The sequence below is a fragment of the Balaenoptera physalus genome, assembly GCF_965194825.1.
Source record: "Balaenoptera physalus genome assembly, chromosome: X".
Classification (NCBI taxonomy): Eukaryota; Metazoa; Chordata; class Mammalia; order Artiodactyla; family Balaenopteridae; genus Balaenoptera; species Balaenoptera physalus.
In genome coordinates this window covers 69,497,914-69,520,735 of record NC_138903.1, presented here as the reverse complement: position 1 = coordinate 69,520,735, position 22,822 = coordinate 69,497,914, and the positions used below count along the sequence as shown (strand labels likewise).

The 22,822-nt window shown below is 35.7% G+C and overlaps 1 protein-coding gene and 1 pseudogene across 7 annotated transcripts in view; one reads left to right on the top strand and one right to left on the bottom strand.

Moving 5' to 3' along the window:
* The window catches only part of BRWD3 (bromodomain and WD repeat domain containing 3), a 115,077-nt gene that overhangs the window by 70,395 nt on the left and 21,860 nt on the right, over window positions 1-22,822 (top strand). For 4 of the 6 annotated variants that reach the window (XM_082447349.1, XM_082447351.1, XM_082447348.1 and 1 more), the window contains 12 exons: window positions 3,169-3,262; window positions 5,042-5,191; window positions 6,068-6,103; window positions 7,917-7,993; window positions 8,584-8,752; window positions 9,951-10,064; window positions 14,685-14,792; window positions 18,092-18,216; window positions 19,846-19,928; window positions 21,025-21,136; window positions 22,085-22,146; window positions 22,250-22,405. In XM_082447349.1, the coding sequence (XP_082303475.1) occupies window positions 3,169-3,262; window positions 5,042-5,191; window positions 6,068-6,103; window positions 7,917-7,993; window positions 8,584-8,752; window positions 9,951-10,064; window positions 14,685-14,792; window positions 18,092-18,216; window positions 19,846-19,928; window positions 21,025-21,136; window positions 22,085-22,146; window positions 22,250-22,405 (1,286 nt within the window). The remainder of the gene's footprint in view (window positions 1-3,168; window positions 3,263-5,041; window positions 5,192-6,067; window positions 6,104-7,916; window positions 7,994-8,583; window positions 8,753-9,950; window positions 10,065-14,684; window positions 14,793-18,091; window positions 18,217-19,845; window positions 19,929-21,024; window positions 21,137-22,084; window positions 22,147-22,249; window positions 22,406-22,822) is intronic. The other 2 variants (XM_082447352.1, XM_082447350.1) reach the window with 1 other exon arrangement.
* LOC309653047 (tubulin alpha-1C chain pseudogene) lies at window positions 14,800-18,146 on the bottom strand (annotated as a pseudogene). Its single transcript has one exon. The product of its transcript is annotated as a tubulin alpha-1C chain pseudogene (transcript).

The window sequence follows — 22,822 nt, the reverse complement described above, 5'->3', positions numbered from 1 at the left end:
CTCAGAATGGGAGAAAATATTTGCAAATGACGGAACTGACAAAGGATTAATCTCCAAAGTTTACAAGCAGCTCATGCAGCTCAATATCAAAAAAACAAACAACCCAATCCAAAAATGGGCAGAAGACCTAAATAGACATTTGTCCAAAGAAGATATACAGATTGCCAACAAACACATGAAAGAATGCTCAACATCACTAATCATTAGAGAAACGAAAATCAAAACTACAGTGAGGTATCATCTCACACCGGTCAGAATGGCCATCATCAAAAAATCTACAAACAATAAATGCTGGAGAGTGTGTGGAGAAAAAGGAACCCTCTTGCACTGTTGGTGGGAATGTAAATTGATACAGCCACTATTGAGAACAGTATGGAGGTTCCTTAGAAAACTAAAAATAGAACTACCATATGACCCAGCAATCCCACTACTGGGCATATACCCTGAGAAAACCATAATTCAAAAAGAGTCATGTACCACAATGTTCATTGCAGCTCTATTTACAGTAGCCAGGACATGGAAGCAACCTAAGTGTCCATCGACAGATGAATGGATGAAGAAGATGTGGCACATATATACAATGGAATATTACTCAGCCATAAAAAGAAACAAAACTGAGTTATTTGTAGTGAGGTGGATGGACCTAGAGTCTGTCATACAGAGTGAAGTAAGTCAGAAAGAGAAAAACAAATACCATATGTTAACACATATATATGGAATCTAAAAAAAACCCCACAAAAATGGTTCTGAAGGACCTAGGGGCAAGACAGGAATAAAGACACAGATGTAGAGAATGGACTTGACATGGGGAGGGGGACGGGTAAGCTGGGATGAAGTGAGAGAGTGGCATCGACTTATATACACTACCAAATGTAAAATAGATAGCTAGTGGGAAGCAACCGCATAGCACAGGGAGATCAGCTGGGTGCTTTGTGACCACCTAGAGGGGTGGGATAGGGAGGGTGGGAGGGAGACACAAGAGGGAGGAGATATGGGGATATATGTATACATATAGCTGATTCACTTTGTTATAAAGCAGAAACCAACACACCGTTGTAAAGCAATTATACTCCAATAAAGATGTTAAAAAAAAATGAAATGTACTATGTTAGGCTAATAACTAAGGTATTTTTCTTTAATTTAGCTGAGCCATGCATTAGTTTTTCCACATTATTTCATTAGTTTATTCCATAACAACTATTTAAAGATTATCTTAAATTTGCTTAGCTTTGTGGTAAATGTTTTGGGGAATACTGAAAAATGAAAAAACATAATCTCTGTCTTCTTTGAATTTATAGTCTAGGTTAGAAGATATGAAAAAATACTATTAAATAAGAACATGAGGCCATATGTGATTAAATGTCAGTGATACATGGACCCAATATTCAACAGTGGTTCTGAGGAAACTCAGAATTGGAGCAGTTTGGGAGTGCAGTATAGGTATGTAGTAGACCCAGTGCTTAGCGTATATTTAGAAATATCATTTAAGTAGACTTCTTTGGATGAAAGGATTTCATTAGGATGAATTTCAAACTTAGAATCCCTATCCTTATTTGTAAACCTTAACATTTACTGTAATATTGACTCCAGATGATGCACAGCAACTAGAAATAGATTTGGAAAAGAGAAAGGACATTGACAGAGAACATAGAAAATCCATTCAAATCCTGATATCTTCCTAGCGAAACCTTTTTACCAGCTGAGCCAACAAGTAGCAAAATTAATTTGGTTTCACCTTTTCTTTCTTTAGCAGTAATAAGAAAAGGGAGACATAGCTAATATGTGAACTGAATGCTACCCCCTGGCAGTAGAACAATATGAAATAATTCTCTGTTCAAAACGTTAGAAGTAGAATTGAAAGCAGGGACTCAGATACTTGTATGCCAATGTTTATTGTAGCATTATTCATAATAGCTGAATTGTAGAAACAATTCAAGTGCCTGTCAACAGATGAATGGACAAATAAAGTGTGATATATACATACACTGGAATATAATTCAGCCATAAAAACTTCTGATACTTGCTATAACATGGATAAACATGGAAAATATAATGCTTAGTGAAATCAGCCAGACACAAAAGGACAAATAGGGTATAATTACACTTATATGAAATATCTAGAGTAGGCAAATTCATAGAGACATAAAGTAGATTAGAGGTTAGCAGGGACTGGTGAAAGGAGAAATAAAGAGTTATTGCTTAATGGTTACAAAGTTTATGTTTGGAGTGATGAAAAAGTTTTGAAAATAGTGATGATGGTTACACAACATTGTAAATGTCATTAACACCACTCAATTACATACCTAAAATGGTTAAAATGTCCAATTTTATATTTAAAGGTGTTTTTGTTATCTAATTTTTATTTTTTTTGAATTTTTGAATTTTATTTATTTTTTTATACAGCAGGTTCTTATTAGTCATCAATTTTATACACATCAGTGTATACATGTCAATCCCAATCTCCCAATTCATCACACCACCACCCCCACCCCCCCGCCGCTTCCCCCCTTGGTGTCCATATGTTTGTTCCCTACATCTGTGTCTCAATTTCTGCCCTGCAAACCAGTTCATCTGTACCATTTTTCTAGGTTCCACATATATGCGTTAATATATGATATTTGTTTTTCTCTTTCTGACTTACTTCACTCTGTATGACAGTCTCTAGATCCATCCATGTCTCAACAAATGACCCAATTTCATTCCTTTTTATAGCTGAGTAATATTCCATTGTATATATGTACCACATCTTTATCCATTCGTTGTCGATGGGCATTTAGGTTGCTTCCATGACCTGGCTATTATAAATAGTGCTGCAATGAACATTCGGGTGCATGTGTCTTTTTGAATTATGGTTTTCTCTGGGTATATGCCCAGTAGTGGGATTGCTGGATCATATGGTAATTCTATTTTTAGTTTATTAAGAAACCTCCATAGTGTTCTCCATAGTGGCTGTATCAATTTACATTCCCACCAACAGTGCAAGAGGGTTCTCTTTTCTCCACACCCTCTCCAGCATTTGTTGTTTGTAGATTTTCTGATGATGCCCATTCTAACTGGTGTGAGGTGATACCTCATTGTAGTTTTGATTTGCATTTCTCTAATAATAAATAAACCATTGGTTTGCTCTTTGATGATTTTCTGTTACTTTGACCTTTGATTTGTTATTAGGGTTCAGGAAGAATGTCGAACTGCTAAAGGTGACTTAGAAATCAGTCTTTATACAGTCGAAAAGAAGAAGAAGCCATCTTATGCTACCCAAAGGGTAAGTTTAGCTTTACAGTACTTTGCAATACACTATTTGTAAATATTTGCAGATACCAGGTTTTTGAAAGGTGGCAGTTATGTATTAAGGGATTATTTCGATAGGTGTCTGTATATAGGGAAACTATTTTTTTGAAACCCCAAATGGAGATATATGGTTATTATTAATAAGGATAAAATTACACAAAGTTAGAACTATCCCCCCAAATCTAGGATATATGGTCATTGTAGGTATAGGATATTTGTATTAAAATACCATTTTCATATGGTTAAAGTAGAACTTTAAAATTAATGCTGGATCACTAATCACAATGTAAAACAAATGTTCAGATACCCTAGGGCAGAGGTTGGCAAACTGCCCATGGACTAAATCTGGTCTACTGCCTATTCCTATTAATAAAGTTTTATTGGAGCACAGCCATACCTATTCATTTATATATTGTCTGTGATTGCTTTCATGCTCTATGGAGTTGAGTAGTTGCCACAGAGATCATATGACCTGCAAAGCCAAAATATTTGTACTCTGGCCCTTTACAGAAAAAGTTTGCTGACCCCTGCCCTAGGCTTACTCCTGGCCTACCTAATTAGACAGGAGCAAAATCTGTTCTATATACATTAGGAAGATTCATATTCCCAGTAGAAACTGCTAATCAGGGAATAAGATTCCTGTACTCCATTAGGTGCATTTTAAACCCCGGACTAGTACTCTGAGGTTGAACAAACTAGTGGCATAAGAATATAGTTTTGTTCCCAGTACTAATAACTGTAACTCCTGAAGAGTTTGGTAAATTGGAAAGTCTAGGTTGATTTTAATCTTATTAAGGAAATATAAGCAATGGGTACTGAATTTTAAGTGTCTTTTCAGTATTGATAAATACAATTTCAGGTAATTATTATATGAATATCTTTAAATATTCTTAGATCATTTTGATACCCACTTTCTTAATTTCTGTTCAGATTTTATTAGCGTATATGATGTTCTGTGATAAGATTATTTTCTTAGAGATTTTGAATGACTCACATCCATGATTTATATTCTTTTTTCCTGCTAAGCTGATTTGTCAAACATCAGACTTGTCTGAGACTAATAAACAGGGTAGTTGGATCTGTAAACATTTTTATTTATATTGAAAATGAGAAACATTTACATGTAAGATAAGAAACTGGCCCTTGATACTGATTTAGAAGACCTTTAAGCTTGTTTACTCCTGATGACATATTAGGGTTATAGTTTTGACATATGGTATATCAGTAAGAATATTTTATACTTGTAAAGGGTAGAATAAAACAGTTTTTACTTTACAATTTTGTTATTAAAAATTAAATTTTTATTTTGACTCATTTACTAAATGTAGTTTTTTATAGAACTAAAGAAATACATGTTATATTAAGAATTATATATACACATACATATGATATAGATATCTTGCTTCATCCTGTAATAAATTGTAGATAATATGGTATATGTAAATTCTGAGTGGGCAGATTCTTGCAGCTTAGAATTTCAGCACTATCTTTAATTTGATCACAAAGTTTTCAAAATATGGAAAGTAATCTGTATTAATGGAAGTGGGTTAAATATATAAAAATGAAGTATATTTTTTATGTAAAAACATAGTATAAAAATATATCTTGGGTTTTCTTTTTGGGACTTTATTCCTATCTCTCACCTCCACCCTCACTCCAAATCAAGCCCAATTGATTTGCTTTATATATGTTCTTTTGTGTATATTCACTGAGCCTTTCATTTTTTAAAATTTATTTTCCTTCTGTTTTATAGAATGATTATCCGCCTAGCTGTGGGCGGTCTTTACGAAGGACGCAACGCAAACGCCAGCATACTTACCAAACACGATCCAACATAGAGCATAATTCACAAGCATCATGTCAAAATTCAGGTGTACAGGAAGACTCAGATAGCTCCTCAGAGGTTAGATATCTGCTATTATTTACTCAATGTAATTTTTTGTTTCCCAGTTAGTGTCATCACTTTGGGTTTACTTTTTTTTTTAATTTTTCAACTAGGTTTAATAACATGAGACTATCAATGAGGTCAATATCCGAGACCTTGTAAAATCACAAAGAAGTTAAGGCATATCTGATACCTAGATTCCTTTTCAAAGTTCTTTTTTTCTATGAAAGGCTGAAAATCGACATATCACGAAAGAAATAGCAATTTGATAAACTTTGGGTTTACTTTTAAGGGTAAATTTAACAGAAAATTATTTTAATGACTTTCTTATGAGTATTATTTATTAATAAGGCATTTAATAGGCAAATTTGAGCATTATATTGAATTCCTTTAGATATCTTCTCTTATTTGTACCGAAGATATTATCTTCGTTGAGGGTATCAAACATGCCAGGAAAAGTTTGGCTTTGGGACAGTAAGAAAAGAGAGTGAGAGCAAATCTGCCTAGAAATGGAAAGAAATGGAATATTAACTGAGATAACTAGTTATACAGTTCCAGAACTTGTTGACTGTGTAATCATAATATACATGTTTTCTGTTATTGTTGACTTTACCAATCATGGAGATTACTGAGTGATGATTTTTTTCAGACCTACCTTTTCCATGGTAATGAAATAAAGACTATAGCAGTTCTTTTCCTCATGTTCCTTTCTTCTCCAGTCCTTTCCTTTTGTTCTCTTAATAACTATAGTATTTAAGTGAATAATGAGGGTTTAATTATGCATTGATAATGTATGGTACCCTCATTCTTCTCCCACCATTCACAATTCTTTAACTCTTATCAATAATATCACTCCTTCTCTCCCCCCACCCATGAAAATCTTGATCTGAAAAGAATGATCACGTATTCAAGACTATCATACAGAGTGAAGTAAGTCAGAAAGAGAAAAACAAATATTGTATATTAACACATATATGTGGAATCTGAAAAAATTGGTATCGACAATCTTATTTACAAAGCAGAAATAGAGACAGACATAGTGAACAAACGTATGGATAACAAGGGGGGGTGGGATGAATTGGGAGATTGGGATTGACATATAAACACTATTGATATGTATGGAATAGATGGCTAAGGAGGACCTACTGTATAGCATGGGGAACTCTACTCAGTGCTCTGTGGTGACCTGGATGGGAAGGAAATCCAGAGGGGAGGGGATGTGTGTGTGTGTATGGCTGGTTCACTTTGCTGTACAGTAGAGGCTAGCACAACATTGTAAAGCAACTATACCCCAATAAAAATTAAAAAAAAAAAACCTGTTGTCTCTGAGCCATGGACTTAAAAGAATTAAAACAAAAAGACATTGAATGTAGATGGATTAAAGAGTCCTGTTGCATGAGTGTCACTAAGACAGATAGGCAAGGAGAAATTCAGGGCAACGTAGCAATTTAAGATGGTTAAGAAAATTAAAAATACATGAAAAAGAAGAAGAGAGAAGAAAAACAAAGATTACTTGGTACAGATTTTGTTGTTCAAAGTATGGGGTACTTTGACAAGAGTACCAAGACCAAAAGTAGATTGGTGGCTTCCAGGGGCTTGAGGTAGTGGGGAGTGAGGGGTCCTTGCTAATGGGTTTAGGGATTCTTTTTGGGGTGATGAAAGTGTTCTAAAATTAGTGGTGATGGTTGAACAGCTCTGAATATACTAAAAACCATTGAACTGTATACTCTGAAGGGGTGAAGTTTCTGGTATGTGAGTTCTATCTCAATAAAGCTGTTATTAAAAAAGAAAAAAAAGAATTGTTATCTTTTTAATGTAATAATTGTGTTGTGGTTATGTTTTAAAAAAGAATCCTAATCTTAATAAATATTTATAGTGGAAATGCTTTTTTTTCACAATAATACCTGGGGTATGAGGCAGTTGGTAAGGGTATATATACAAGATAGGCAGTGAGTTATTGTCTAAACTGGAGATTGTGTACACAAGGATGTTATCTATTTCCTCTACCTTGGTACATTTGAGCGCTTACATAATAAAAAGATGATTAACTTTTTTATGGAGAGTAATTATATTAACTTGGTAGAGGCATATAGGTATTTTTATCATTTTTGGGTAGGTATTTTTTAAAACAATGGCTTTCTATAAGGGAAAAGAATCTGGAAAAGAATATATATATTCATATAAATTCATATATTTTTTTATGTATATATATACATATAAAACTGAATCAAGAAGGAGGGGATATATGTATACATATAGTTGATTCACTTTGTTTTACAGCAGAAACTAACACAACATTGTAAAGCAACTGTACCCCAATGAAAAACAAACAAAAACCGAATCACTGTGCTGTATATCTGAAACTAACACCGCATTGTAAATCAACTATACTTCAATTAAAAAAAGAAAACAGTGGTTTTAACAAAATTTAAGAGGGTTATATTTGTGTTTCTTAAGGAGTCTATTGCGTCTTTGAAATAAGAAAAGTTGTCTCATATCAGTAAGATAGTAGATGCTAGAAATCTTTAAATACGTGGTAGGCTTAGTTATGAGTTACAAGTATATATAGAAAAATGATTACATACATTTTTAACTAGAACTTTTTTTTGGAGGGGGGAATACAAAAAGTGTTATAAAACAGGTAATATATGCTAATTAATAATATGCTAGTTAATAATAACCATATATCTCAATTGCTAGTTAATAATAACCATATATCTCAATTGCTGGCTCTTTGTTGCAGGAAGATGAAACAGTTGGCACAAGTGATGCTTCTATAGAGGATCCTGTTATTGAATGGCAAAGTGAAAGTTCCTCCAGGTAGTTTTAATGGTTTTGATTTGGTCAAAATCATTTGACAGTTTTAATGTGAAGTTATGTTCTTGTAGGAATTTGGTAAAGCCAGAGTTAAAATAGTATTTTATAGTAGAAAGAGTACTGGGTTGGAAGCCCAGAGACCTGTTGTTTTATCCTAGCTCTACCAATATCTTTTTGCGCATGTCATCATGGGCTTTAGTTCCCTAAAATAGTTCCATCTGTAAAATAAGATTCTTTGTAAATCCAAGATTCTACACCTTGGCAGGCTATGTGTATTTATTTCAGGTTTAAATCAACTATATTTAACCATTTCCAGGGATAAGGAACATCTTTATTTAAAGAAGCTTTTGTGATTTGGACAGGAATTTTGAATTTTAAATCCTGTTATGGGAAACTAAGCATTATACTTTATCCAAGAAGCATTTCACTAAAATCACTTAGGTAATGATCAAAATTCTATATTTGATATTTTTTAATCTTTGGTTAGAAGAAAATCAAACCATGTCATTTATAATGCTGTTTGATTACAAAATGATCATCTTTCAATCATGACGCAAAGCTATTCCTTTTCTGAACTTATGTATTATACACAGTGATTCATCAAGTGAATATTCTGATTGGACAGCAGATGCTGGAATAAATTTGCAACCTCCAAAAAGGCAAACGAGACAGGCAACACGGAAATTATGCAGCAGCTCTGAGGAGGAGAATTTGAAGTCACTTGAAGAACGGCAAAAGAAACCTAAACAGACTAGAAAGAAGGTTTGTAAGTTTACAGGTTGTTTTTCTTTTTTTTCTTGTTGTTGGTTTTGGTTTTTGCCTTTGATACTTGAATACTTAACAGTAACACTTCACTTTTCTCTAAAAATAATATTCCGTCTGAGAAACTAAGTAAAATTGTATAAAAGATGTAAAGATTTTTTGAAATTTTTCTGTTGTCAAAAGTAGAGGCTAGAATATTTTCATTATTATTTTAACATTAAATAAAAACACTTTGACAGTTGTTTGTTAAAATGTAGTAGAGTTTTTTTGGTTTTTTTAATTAATTAATTAATTAATTAATTAATTTTTATTTATGGCTGTGTTGGGGCTTCATCTCTGTGCGAGGGCTTTCTCCAGTTGCGGCAAGCGGGGGCCACTCTTCATCGCGGTGCGCGGGCCTCTCACTATTGCGGCCTCTCTTGCGGAGCACAGGCTCCAGACGCGCAGGCTCAGCAATTGTGGCTCACGGGCCCAGCCGCTCCGCGGCATGTGGGATCTTCCCAGACCAGGGCTCGAACCCGTGTCACCTGCATTAGCAGGCAGACTCTCAACCACTATGCCACCAGGGAAGCCCCTGTAGTAGAGTTTTTAAATAAGCCACTGTAGTATAAAAGGATTATTCTTGTCATGTCACCAGTCATAAATTTCTATATCTTTTTGACTTGTAAAATGGAAGGATATGATAAATCATGTAGGGCTTCTTCTATTTCTTTATGTTTTTATTTCATCCCAATGATGGGGTTTTTTTTTCCCACTATAATTTCATTTGAATGATGTAAAAACTTAATCCACAGAGTTCCTTGAATATTAATTTAAAAATGGATTCTGTATTCATTCTGTAACCTCTTGCTTTAGTAGACAGAATTATCTTCTTGATGGTCATCATTTAATTGGCAAAAAGTTATTATGTTACTTGTATTTGAATTCCTTTGATATACTAGGGACATAAAGAGTAAAATTTGTGGTTTTTAGATAGTATATAGTATCATATTATCTGTCAGCCAACATTGAACATGTTACTCACTTGATTGTTTTATTGGTACAAAAGTTATGCATAATTAATTGGTAAAAGAAAATGTTTAAAATTTGTATATTTTGTGTTTTATTATAACCTGATGTTTTTAACATTTTCTACCTGCTATTTTTTCTACAACTGTTCATATATTTATAGTTTATATGTTTGTGAACTATATTTTAGAAAGGAGGACTGGTTTCTATGGCAGGTGAGCCCAATGAAGAATGGTTTGCCCCTCAGTGGATCTTGGATACCATACCACGACGTTCCCCGTTTGTCCCACAGATGGGAGACGAGGTAATTGTTTTCTGTTAAATAACGTTTTTCTCTTGGAACCTCAGGAGTACTCACTTTAATATCAGTCTTAGGGCATTTATATTCTCAATTCTATTATAGTTATATGTTCACAGTCTTAACTGTGCTGCTCAATTATATATTTATTGTGGACGGTGACTGAATCTTACTAATTTTTGTGTCCTTTGTAGGGCCTGACACAGAGTCTTTAGTATAGTAGATGCTCAATGAACATTGAGATAAATTGATTGGCTTGTGAAGCCATGAAAATAATTGTCTTTATTTTTATCTTAATTGCCACATAGTAGAATTGAGTGGTATTTTGTTTTTTTTAAATTTTTATTTATTTATTTATGGCTGTGTTAGGTCTCCGTTTCTGTGTGAGGGCTTTCTCTAGTTGCAGCAAGTGGGGGCCACTCTTCATCACGGTGCGCGGGCCTCTCACTATTGTGGCCTCTCCTGTTGCGGAGCACAGGCTCCAGACCCGCAGGCTCAGTAATTGTGGCTCACGGGCCTAGTTGCTCCACGGCATGTGGGATCTTCCCAGACCAGGGCTTGAACCCGTGTCCCCTGCATTAGCAGGCAGATTCTCAACCACTGCGCCACCAGGGAAGCCCAATTGAGTGGTATTTTGAATCCTAATCAAGTCCTAATACTGTTTTTGTTTTGTTTTGTTTTGTTTTTTTAAAAGAAGCCCATGCTCAACCTGATAGAAAATATTCTAGAGGATGATCACCCCTTTCAATGCTTATGGGAAAGTCATTTCACAAACAAGGCCTTCCTACTGAACCTATGATTGAATAACAGCCATATTTATGATTGGTCAGTCAAAAATTGATTTAAATTCTATACAGTGAAAAATTTTTATTTGATTTTCTTATGAAAATTATGGTAGCATTGTTATATTTTGAGCCCTAGTTGGCTTGTATAGTCTCTAACATATTGACTAATCATTCATTTTTGAATGATTAAATGCTTACCCACAGTTTTCAACTTAAGACCCATAGTAGGAATGTAATATTATCATCATAATAAAGAAGGAGCAAAACCTTGGAAATGGTTCTAAAAATCTTGGAACCAATAAAAATTTTACCAAACTTTTCTATAATTGTCTTCTATAGATATTTTGTACCAGAGATAGCTACCAAGTAGCCTTACAATTAAGCTATTACTTATTATTATAATATCTTTTGATATTATTAAAATGTTTCCTTTCCTAAGTGTGTCTTCTTATAAGTGTCAGACTTTTGAGCAATGCTCGTTTGTGTGGTTATTTTAGTAAAACATGCTCTGGATGAATGCTGTATGAAAAAACTTAGAAGAGCTTTCTTAGGGGTATATCCAAAAATCACTATTTCTTGTATTTATTGCCTTTTTTTATGGAGGCTTAAGAGAAGTAATTTTGTATTAATCTTAGAACAGGGAGACTTCCTGGTGGTCCAGTGGTTAAGAATCCGCCTTCCAATGCAGGGAACGCAGGTTCTATCCCTGGTTAGGGAAATAGGATCCTGCATGCCAAGGGGCAACTAAGCCTGCTTGCCACAACTACTGAGCCCGCATGCCACAACTAGAGAGCCCGTGTGCCACAACTAGAGAGCCCATGTGCCGCAACTACAGAGCTCATGCGCTCTGGAGCCTGTGCACCACAACTAGAGAGCCCATGCACTGCAACTAGAGAGAAGCCCATGCGCCACAGCAAAAGATCCCATGTGCTGCAACTAAGACCCGACACAGCCAAAAATAAATAAATAAATAAATAAGCAAATAAATATTTAAAAAAAAATCTTAGAACAGAATAAGGATCTGTATACTCCATGATCTGAGACTACTCTCTATTTTATAGGACCATATTTACCTTTCCCTTTATTTTGTTAAACTTAGTGCATGATTATATGCTTCAAGACTAATGTGTATTAGGTAATGACAGTTGTTCAGGTAATGGAAAAGGTGTATAAGTGAATCAGACAGTGAAATACGTGAATTAAAGAATGTTTTTAAAGAACCCATAAAGGCAGAAACATACTTTTATATAATCAATCTCTTAATGACAGCATTACTTTTTACTTTTAAGTGTTAAGCCTTCATTATTTTGCCTGGAATACCCCTACCCACTGGTCATTGCCTCTCAAAATGCTCATTTTTCAAGGTTTAACTTAAATGCCAACTTCTTCTGCATGTTATCCCTACTTACCATTTGCTTGCCACTCCTTCTTCATGTGCTTTCCCATCTAAATTATTTCTCTCTTATGATACATACTACATTCTGCCTTGTATCATACTCATATATCTACATGTCTGTCCATATCCTTGAGGGAAAGGATTTTATTTTGATGTGTTACCATAGCACCCAGTGCCTTGTACATACATATTTGATCAATATTTGTTGAGTACAGGAATAAATATATAATAAAGGATATCGGAATAACATGCTTATCATGTTATTGGTAAGCATGGTAATGACTTTTTTTACCACTACAGTTGTGTTTATATACTAATATTTAAACCTTTAAAAAAATTTTACTTATATTTTTAACTATTAGAAATTCTGACTTAGTGTTGATTGGTAGAATGTCAGTGTATTTTTAAAATCTCCATAGTATGGTATTTTTTACGTTACTTTCTTCTATTTATCTCTACCACCCCTTTAAAAGTATTATAGGAAACATAAGTTATTTTTTCTTTTTTAAAAAATTTTTATTGGAGTATAGTTGATTTACAATGTTGTGTTAGTTTCGGGTGTACAGCAAAGTGAGTCAGTTATACATATACATATATCCACTCTTTTTTTTTTCTTTTTTGATTCTTTTCCCATATATGCCATTACAGAGTACTGAGTAGAGTTCCCTGTGCTATACAGCAGATTCTTATTAGTTATCTATTTTATATGTAGTAGTGTGTACATGTCAATCCCAATCTCCTAATTTATTCCTTCCCCCCTTATTCCCTGATAACCATAAGTTTGTTTTCTACATCCGTGACTCTACTTCTATTTTGTAAATAAGTTCATTTGTACCCTTTTTTTTTTTTAGATTCCACATATAAGTGGTATCATAATGATATTTGTCTTTCTCTTTCTGACTTACTTCATTCAGTATGACAAATCTAGGTCCATCCATGTTGCTGCAAATGGCATTACTTTGTTCTTTTTTATTGCTGAGTAATATTCCATTATATATATGTACCACATCTTCTTTATCCATTCCTCTGTTGATGAACATTTAGGTTGCTTCCATGTTGCTTCTGGCTATTGTAAATAGTGCTGCAGTGGACATTGGAGTGCATGAAACCTAATAAGATTTTGACAAATTACTTCTCTGTGCCCTAGTTTCCTCAATTGCACAGTGGGGATAAAGGTATCTACCTTATAGGGCTCTGGGAAGGATTAAATTAAGGGATATTTGTAGGGCACTTAGGATAGTACCTGATGCATGCTAGTCTCTCTGTCCTTTGTTATTGTTATTAATCTTTTGAACACCCCTGCCAGCAGAGTGTCCTCTTCATTTGACAGGTGAGCATGTGGAAGGCCAGAGTCACATGGCCTGTAAGGGTAGCACCAACAGCAGTCAGGTCTCCTGACTTCTTCCCTGTCCCCATGGTTGCCTTTGTGTAATGATTGTGGGGTATTTGGATTAATAATAAATAAAGGAAGCAGAGTGGGAAAAACGCCTACAAAGCAGGCCTGCTGTTTGGAAGAAGCTGCATGTACAAGAAGGGTGACATTACTTACATATTCTACTTGCAATCTGATCTTAAGCTTCTCAGGTACAGAGTGCACCCAGGGATATTTAGGGAATATTACTGCAAGGCCATTCACACTGGCATTGTTCTACCCTGGTGGGCACAGGTTTGGGACAATAAGCTGTATCCAGGGTTGGCATTCACTTTCGAAATGTTTGCTGATTGTTTAATCAGATCCAGTATTCTGAACCTTAAAGGAGGCTAAGATTTTTGTGGTTGGGAGGTGATTTGAACCTGTCAGTATGGTGTGAGGACGAAAAAAAATTATTGTGGGAAAGAAACTTTTTTTAATGAATCAGAATATGGTAGTGAATGCTGTCTTAAAGAGGTGAACAGTTTTATCAAGCACTTGGATTCATTTTCCTTCCATACCGTGCTAGTTCTGATATTATTTCTTACAAAAGAAAAATTTTAATCTGTCTAGAAATTACTGTATTTAGTAGCCTGTGGTTAGAAATATATATATATATATATATATATATATATATATATATATATATATATATATATATATATAAAATGTGTAGGCTATTAAAATGTTGATGCTTTAGAATGTCAATTACAGTTTGAAAAATATTACTTTAAAATATGACCACTTTTGTGTACATTTGTCATTAGTCTGTTTCTTCAGAAATTTATGAAGGTGCTAAGGAGAAGAAGGACTGTGTGTGTTTTTATTATGCAATATTTAGCGCAGAGCTACATAGGCATGAGTACTGAATGAACATTATTTGATTATAAGTACCTTTATTGTATAAATTTTTTCAAAATTATAATTATTTATATTCTTTGTAAAGAGAAGAGGACATTTGTAGGAATATATTGGGACGTATAGAGGTGTTAAATGGTATGCTGCTGTTTAATACCTCATGTTTTTTGTTTTAGCTTATATATTTTAGGCAAGGACATGAAGCTTATGTACGGGCTGTAAGAAAATCAAAAATATACAGTGTTAACCTACAAAAACAGCCATGGAATAAAATGGATCTCAGGGTAAGTTCACCAAATTAATAAGCTATGCAATTGAAGTATCTTGGGAATTAAGTTATTAGCCTGTAGGCTTATTCTCAGTTTCTGGATATTTCACTGTTGATTGTTCATCCAGGATAAAGTGATGTACCATACTCTTGTACAGCTGAGTGTTATGGGTCACATTTTATGGTTCCCAAAATTTGTATGCCACCTGTTGTCCTGATTATTTGACCTAATTTCCTTCAAGCTTCAGGTCCTGTAGTGTATACAATTCTATTGATATAATTGGAGCAAAGCAGTAGTTCCATGGTGTGGATATTTTCCTCAGCAGCTTTGTATGTTCTAGAGGCTCTATAAACTGTGACTGCATATGTGGACCACAAACACGCTTGAGATTCTGGCAGATTTAGGATATTGTAAATATCATAAATCCTAAGAAACTCATGACTTTGTGGTGCTTTATTTATTATTTCTTTTGATATAGTACCTATGTAGCTACATGTCATTGAATAAAACAGATATGTTTATTTTTTAGAGAAGGATTTTCTCACTGTAAATACATATTCATTCATTCATTCATACTTATATAAATACAGACAAAGAGACACAGAGATACATACACCATCATTTCTACTTAGGTTTACATTTGTTTTTGTCGTTTTGTTTTTTCGACTCTGAGAACAAGAGACTAAAGGGCAATTTTATGATAGTTTTCCAGGTAAATGAAGGGTTGTTGTGTAATGATGCTTCAAAGGAAGGATGCAAGAGAGAATGTGTATATTTATTGAAATAAAGATTTGACACTTGTAAAAATTGTATCAAGGTTGTAAGGTGCTAAAATTTCTTATCAAGTGAGCTTTACATAATCATCTCCTGGGAAACAGGAATGCTACCATCTGTTCTGAATCAGGTGAAAATTGAGGTTTTTGTTCTTGTTTTTTTTTAGAATCAAAGGAATAAATAAACCATATGATTTCCTACTTTAAATTCTAACCCTGTGGTTATAGGAAATTTTAGGAGGCAGCATATATGTGGTATAAGAGCCTGGGCTTTGGAATAAGACCTGAATTTCAGTCCCAGCTCTGCTATATACTAGTGTATAACTTGAAACAAGTCACTGTACCCATGAGGCTCAGTTTTGTCATCTGTTAAGTGTGACTAATAACAATGTATAAGGATGGTATTATAAAATAATATTGTAGGCACTCATAAATGTAAGTCCTTTTCCCAAACATATACATAACATGTCCACCTGCCTACTTACAAACTGTATTTCTGCTAGAGGAGTGATTCTTTTCTTTTTTTAAATAGAAATATCACTTTTATTGACAAGATAGGGCCACAATGGGCAGCTTCACAGAACACAAATAAGATAGTCCCAAGACAATAGTGTAAAATTGCAGCAGACAGGTTAATACTCTTTACCCTCATCCTCTCCCTCAGCACTATCTGCTCCAGCCTCCTCACTCCTTCTCAAGGGCAGCCATGTCCTCACGGGCCTCAGAAAACTCTCTTTCCTCCATGCCCTCACCCACGTACCAGTGAACAAAGGCACTCTTGACATACATCAGGTCAAAATTGTGGTCCAGGTGAGCCCAGGCCTCAGCAATGGCTGTGGTGCTGCTCAGCATGCACACAGCTCACTGTACTTTGGCCAAGAATCCACCAGGTACCACAGTGGGAAGCTGGAATTAATGCCAACTTTGAAGACGGAGGGCACCAGTCCACAAACTGGATGGTACGCTTGGTCTTGATGGTGGCAATGGCAGCAATGACATCTTTGGGAACCACGTCGCCACGGTACAACAGGCAGAAAGCCATGTATTTACCATGGCAAGGGTCACATTTCACCATCTGGTTGGCTGGCTCAAAGCAAGCATTGGCGATGTCTGCTACAGTAAGCTGTTCATGATAGGCTTTCTCAGCAGAAATGACAGGGGCATATGTGTCCAGAGGTCAGTGGATGTGGGGATAGGGCACCAGGTTTGTCTGGACTTCTGTCAGATCAACATTCAGGGCTCCATCACACCTCAGGGAAGCAGTGATGGAGGACACTATTTGGCTCATGAGGCGATTAAGATTAGTGTAGGTTGGGCCCTCGATATCAAGGTTTCTATAACAGATGTCATAGATGGCCTCATTGTCTACCATGAATGCACAGTCAGAGTGCTCCAGTATGGTGTGGGTGGTGAGGATGGAGTTGTAGGGCTTAACTACAGCTGTGGAAACCTGGGTGGCTGGGTAAATGGAGAACTCCAGCTTGGACTTCCTGCCATAATCGACAGAGAGACGTTCCATCAGCAGGGAGGTGAACCCAGAACCAGTCCCCCACCAAAGCTGTGGAAAACCAGGAAGCCCTGAAGGCCTGTGCACTGGTCAGCCAGTTTCCGAATTTGGTCCAAGACAAGGTCAATGATCTCCTTGCCAATGGTGTAGTGACCTTGGGAATAGTTATTGGCAGCATCTTCCTTGCCTGTGACGATCTGCTCAGGGTGGAAGAGCTGGTGGTAGGTGTCAGTGCGAACTTCATCAATGATTGTGGGTTCCAGGTCTACAAGCGCTGCCCTGGGCACATGCTTGCCAGCACCTGTCTCACTGAAGAAGGTGCTGAAGGAGTCATCTCCTCCCCCAATGGTCTTGTCACTTAGCATCTGGTCATCCGGCTGGATGCCATGTTCCAGGTGGTAGAGCTCCCAGCAGAAATTGCTGATCTGGACACCAGCCTGGCCAACATGGCTGGAGATGCACTCACGCATGACTGAGACTTGTAGGGTTCTGTGGGGCTGGAGGAGGCAAGAGGACAGCCACAAAGATCTCCCACTGACAGACTATCAAGGAGTTCAGGGGAGAAGTAGTGACAAGAGGAGTGATTCTTAACCAGCAGAGCAATTCTTAACTCCCCAGAGAAAAACCTGGGGAGGTTTTTTCAAAATATGTATGACTGAGCTTTACCCCAGACATAGTGAACTCAATTCCATAGTAATAGGTTTAGGAACATGAATTTTAAAAAGGTTCCCAAGGGGATTCTGCTGTTTATCATTGGTTTATAGCCCTGCACTAAACTACAAATTGCTATTAAGGGGTCAAGAGCCATGTCTTATTACCTTTAACACTTAGTGGAGTGCCTAGTATCTGGTGGGTATTAGGATAATTTTTATTTATTTTTTTATTTTTATTTTTAAAGTTTTATTGGAGTATAGTTGATTTACAATGTTGTTTCAGATAATTTTTAAATTGTTCAAATAATAATGAAATAATATGCAAATGTTAGGCAATTATTTATATTGAAAGTAATAATTTATTGGTATTCTCATGAATAGGAACAAGAATTTGTTAAGATTGTAGGAATCAAATATGAGGTTGGACCACCTACACTATGCTGCTTGAAGCTTGCATTTCTGGACCCCATTTCAGGCAAAATGACTGGAGAATCTTTTTCCATTAAGTGAGTATCTATCTTGGATCTTGTGTGTGTGTGTATTTTAATCCCTATCATGTATTCTGCAGAGTACAAGTCTTAATGGGAAAGAAAACATGACAGCACTACAGGCTTTAGAGTTTAAAGACCAAGGTTTAATGTTGAATTCTTGCTTTGTATAATTCTTGCTTTGTTTCTCCACTTAATAGCTCTCTATCTATCTATCTATCTATATCTCAACTAAAAAACGTACAATGTGAGAGTTGTGGGTTTCACTTTTATTTGGGGACTTACTGAGGACTATAGTCTAGGAGACAGCCTCTCAGATAGCTCTGACAAACTGCTCTCAAGAGGTAGGAGGGAATGAGCCAGCGTATATATGATTTTTTGGCGGCTGGGAAATACATGTAGTCAAGCATACATCCTGCTAGTTATTGCTAGTCACAAGGATCAGATATCTCAGTTAATGATTTTAGTGCTTTTCTATATATGGGAAGATGCAAGAATCTGGGGTCATTGAAATTCTTCATTACATATGCATCTTAACTATCTAGGGGCCTATATATCCAAAACACGGAATGTTTCATCTTGAATTCCTTTCAGGGTGTGCTGTAGGTCAGCAACTACAGTGGCTAATGGCTTGATCCTTGTAGAACTGGAGTGGCAGGCAACATATTTTTGTTTACAGTACCCCCTGTTGGTCATAAATTCAACCAAGGTTTGGGAAGAATGTCATGACCCATTTGTCCCATGGCATTACGAAGGCTTATTCTTAGGTCAGGCAAGGACTTTGTTGATAGGCCACTCAATGTCCTATTTCTGGATTAGGCTTGGGATCATTTGTTTTACTAGACTCTTATAATCCAGGAAATATTCTCCCTTGTTGCTTCTTCTCATATCTAGAGTTGTGCTATTACAATTAATTTTATATGGAACTATGTATGTGATCAATTGCCTCAAGACATTTAAGCATCATTAGTTTTGTTGAAGACCTGGTTACACAATTGGGTAATGTAAGAAACAACAATCGTATAAAATAGACAGGATAAAAGTAATATAGATAGTGATATAGGGCTTCCCTGATGGCACAGTGGTTAAGAATCCACCTGCCAATGCAGGGGACATGGGTTCCAGCCCTGGCCTGGGAAGATCCCACATGCCGTGGAGCAACTAAGCCCGTGAGCCACAACTACTGAGCCTGCACTGTAGAGCCCGTGAGCCACAACTACTGAGCCTGCGTGCCACAACTACTGAAGCCCACGCGCCTAGAGCCCGTGCTCCACAACAAGAGAAGCCACCGCAATGAGAAACCTGCACACCACATTGAAGAGTAACCCCCGCTCACCGCAACTAGAGAAAGCCCGCACACAGCAACGAAGACCCAAGGCAGCCAAAAATAAATAAATAATAAATAAATAAATAAGTAAGTAAATAAGTAATATAGCTAGTGATATAAATAATGTCATAAGTAAATATTTAAGCCAAACAGATCAAACAGATGGGCTTTAATTTAAGTAAAGGCATTCACAGGGACCTTGAGATTTGCAACATTTTGCTCAATACCTCCACATTAAGCATATATTCCTGGATGTTTAGAAAGTAACATATACTGTTATATCAGTATACTGAATCATATGTACTTTACTTTCTCCTCAGGTATCATGACATGCCAGATGTCATTGACTTCCTTGTGCTACATCAGTTTTATAATGAAGCCAAAGAAAGGAACTGGCAGATTGGTAAGTATAGAATTCTCACTGAATAATTATTGTTTGAAGTAGAATAAGTAACTTTTAAACCGATTTAACAGAAAGAAACCGGTAGACTGAAAAAGCTGTTAGCCAAATTAGAAAAATTAAATTAAATTTTTCTTTTCGGTTACGTTTAGGTGATTTTATGAACATTGTATGTGGCATAAAACCTTTTCTGTGAATACCTACTCTATTAGAATACAAATCTGTATTAAAAAGAAAATCTTGAAATGTCAATGGCCATGAAATGGAGTACTTAACACTTGGGCTTTTAACAGACCTTTACTGATTGTGGGTTTCTCTCTCCTTTGTCTCTCTCTCTCTCTCTTTCTCCCCCCCACCCCCTCTCCCGCTCCCTCTTCATCCTCTTCTACCTCTTTCCATCTACCCCTCTGCCCTCCTCCTCTCTCCCTCTCCCCCTCTCCCTTTTTCTCCCTTTCTCTCTTTCCCCTTCTTATTTTCTCCCCCTCTATTCCTCCCCCTTCACTAGCTGTTTAATCTTGGGCAAGATTTTAACCTCTCTCTGCCTCAATTCCATTATCTGTAAAATGGGAATCACATCAGAACATACCTATAAGGTCGATATGAATAAAATGGTACCTGACACAGAGCAAACACTATGTTATTATCTGCTATTAGTACTTTTAAATTCTCCTTTCTTATGTGGGAGAAACATTTTTGTCCATATGGTTGGTTTCGTATTCCTTAGCCATTTACAGGTACAAAACTAGCATGAAGAGATTTTTAAAAACAAAATGGTGAAACAAAAAATAGAAGAAACAACTGTAGTATCATATGTGCAGTACAAAAAGCAGTATGTCTAATGATGATCCCAAGTAATTGATAAACGTTAAATTATATGCGGTAATATGTGATTTATTTCAGAATAATTATTAGCATTTGGAAATCAAAATCCTTGAAGAGGGTAAAATGTAAAATTCACATATATGGAAAACTCAGATTGAAACTTCTAATAATGCTGGATACAATGCTGCTTCTGTATTCAACAAAAACTAGCAGTTTAGAGTGGGAACAGAGTGATTATTCTCAAGAGCACTCTTAAGAATTTCTAAAAACATTGTAGGTGATAGATTCCGCAGTATAATAGATGACGCCTGGTGGTTTGGGACCGTGGAGAGTCAGCAGCCTTTTCAACCAGAGTATCCTGATAGTTCTTTCCAGTGTTACAGTGTTCAGTAAGTATATTTATGGTCTTTTACACCTGATATAATACTTTAGTACTACATGGACTTTCTATAAACCCTACCTTACCTAGTCTTATAAGACTTGTACCTGTAAGGAAGTAATCATAATACCTTTAAGGAAGGAATTTGGTGATAAACCTTTTGGTCCAGTATGCATGCTAACACAAAGCAGGAACTGAAGACTTATTTCTGCCTCCCTTATTCCTGTATTTTCTCTTAAGTATTTCTATTTTAGACAAGAATTACAATTATTATTTCATGAGGAATACTGAAATTAATTCAGTGTTTAAATTAACTGTTACAGCTGGAATATAATACTAAATATTTACATAGTCTTTTATTTAATGGTATGAATTCTAGACAGGAGTGACTGCATTATGTTTGGATATACTGTTTGTCTACAATTTACTTTTGTTCTTCATGAAATACCAGAGTTGTAAGATTCCTGATAAATAAAGCTTTCTTCCCAAGAATGATAGAACAAATGTTTATTCCGTGAAGATTGACTTTTAGCCTCCATATTGTAGATCAAAAGGGAATAATAAACTTTTGGAGAAGCTATAATACTCAACCTGTTAGAATAAAGTAGGTTATCTCATAGAAAGAAGTGATCTATTAAATCGACTTTTTTAACCTGAATGGAATTTTCCAAAGAGATCTTTTTATTCTGTACCCTGGCTTAACATTGAATGTATGCTTGGTTGGAATTAAAAAAAAAAAAGGGCCAGCAGAACTAAGAGTAAGCTTATGACTCTCTTTCATATTGATGGACCATGTTTTCTCTATTAGAGGCTTATTTTTATCTTTGTGTAAGCAAAGTTGTACTTCAAGGAAACTGTATTGTCCCTTTACAAATTTCACCCCCAAGAAGTAATGCAAATGATGCTAGTATATAAAGTGTCATCTGAATTTGATTTGTATCTTGTTATTTTTTAATAGCTGGGACAATAACGAGAGAGAAAAGATGAGTCCCTGGGATATGGAGCCAATTCCAGAAGGAAGTAAATATGCTTTTAAAAAATGAATTATAATTTTTCTAAAAGAAAAATGGCAATATCATGATTCTAGAAACTAATTATTTCTGATTTTTCACTTTATGCATAGCTGCCTTTCCAGATGAAGTTGGTGCTGGTGTTCCTGTGTCCCAGGAGGAATTGACTGCTTTGCTATACAAACCTCAGGAAGGAGAGTGGGGGGCTCATTCCAGAGATGAGGAATGTGAACGAGTTATTCAGGGCATCAACCACCTTCTTTCCCTGGGTATGGTGAATGTGAAAGAATATTAGGAAGATGGGAAGGAATAAGGAAAACCAGCAGAATTATAAGTTTTGTAAAAGGAAATGCATTTTCTCACGGTATACTTTTAACTCAAGAGGCACGGTGATTCTAGTTTTAATAATAACATTTTTATTTGCTTGGCCAAAGTAATGACTGGCAAACTTTTTCAGTTCTGGGGCTGTAATAGTGAAGGCAGCCATATAGGTGTCTTTTACTTTCTTGAGTCATTTTGGCTCTCTAGCTATTCCCTGAGCCTAACTTTGGATCGATTTTTTGGTAAAGACAGTGGGTGCAGTAATATATTTTACTCCATGACTACTTATATTTTCTGAAGTATATCACGAGACATTTGACATTTATCCAGAAAAGACATAAATTTGAAGTTAAACACAGTTCTCC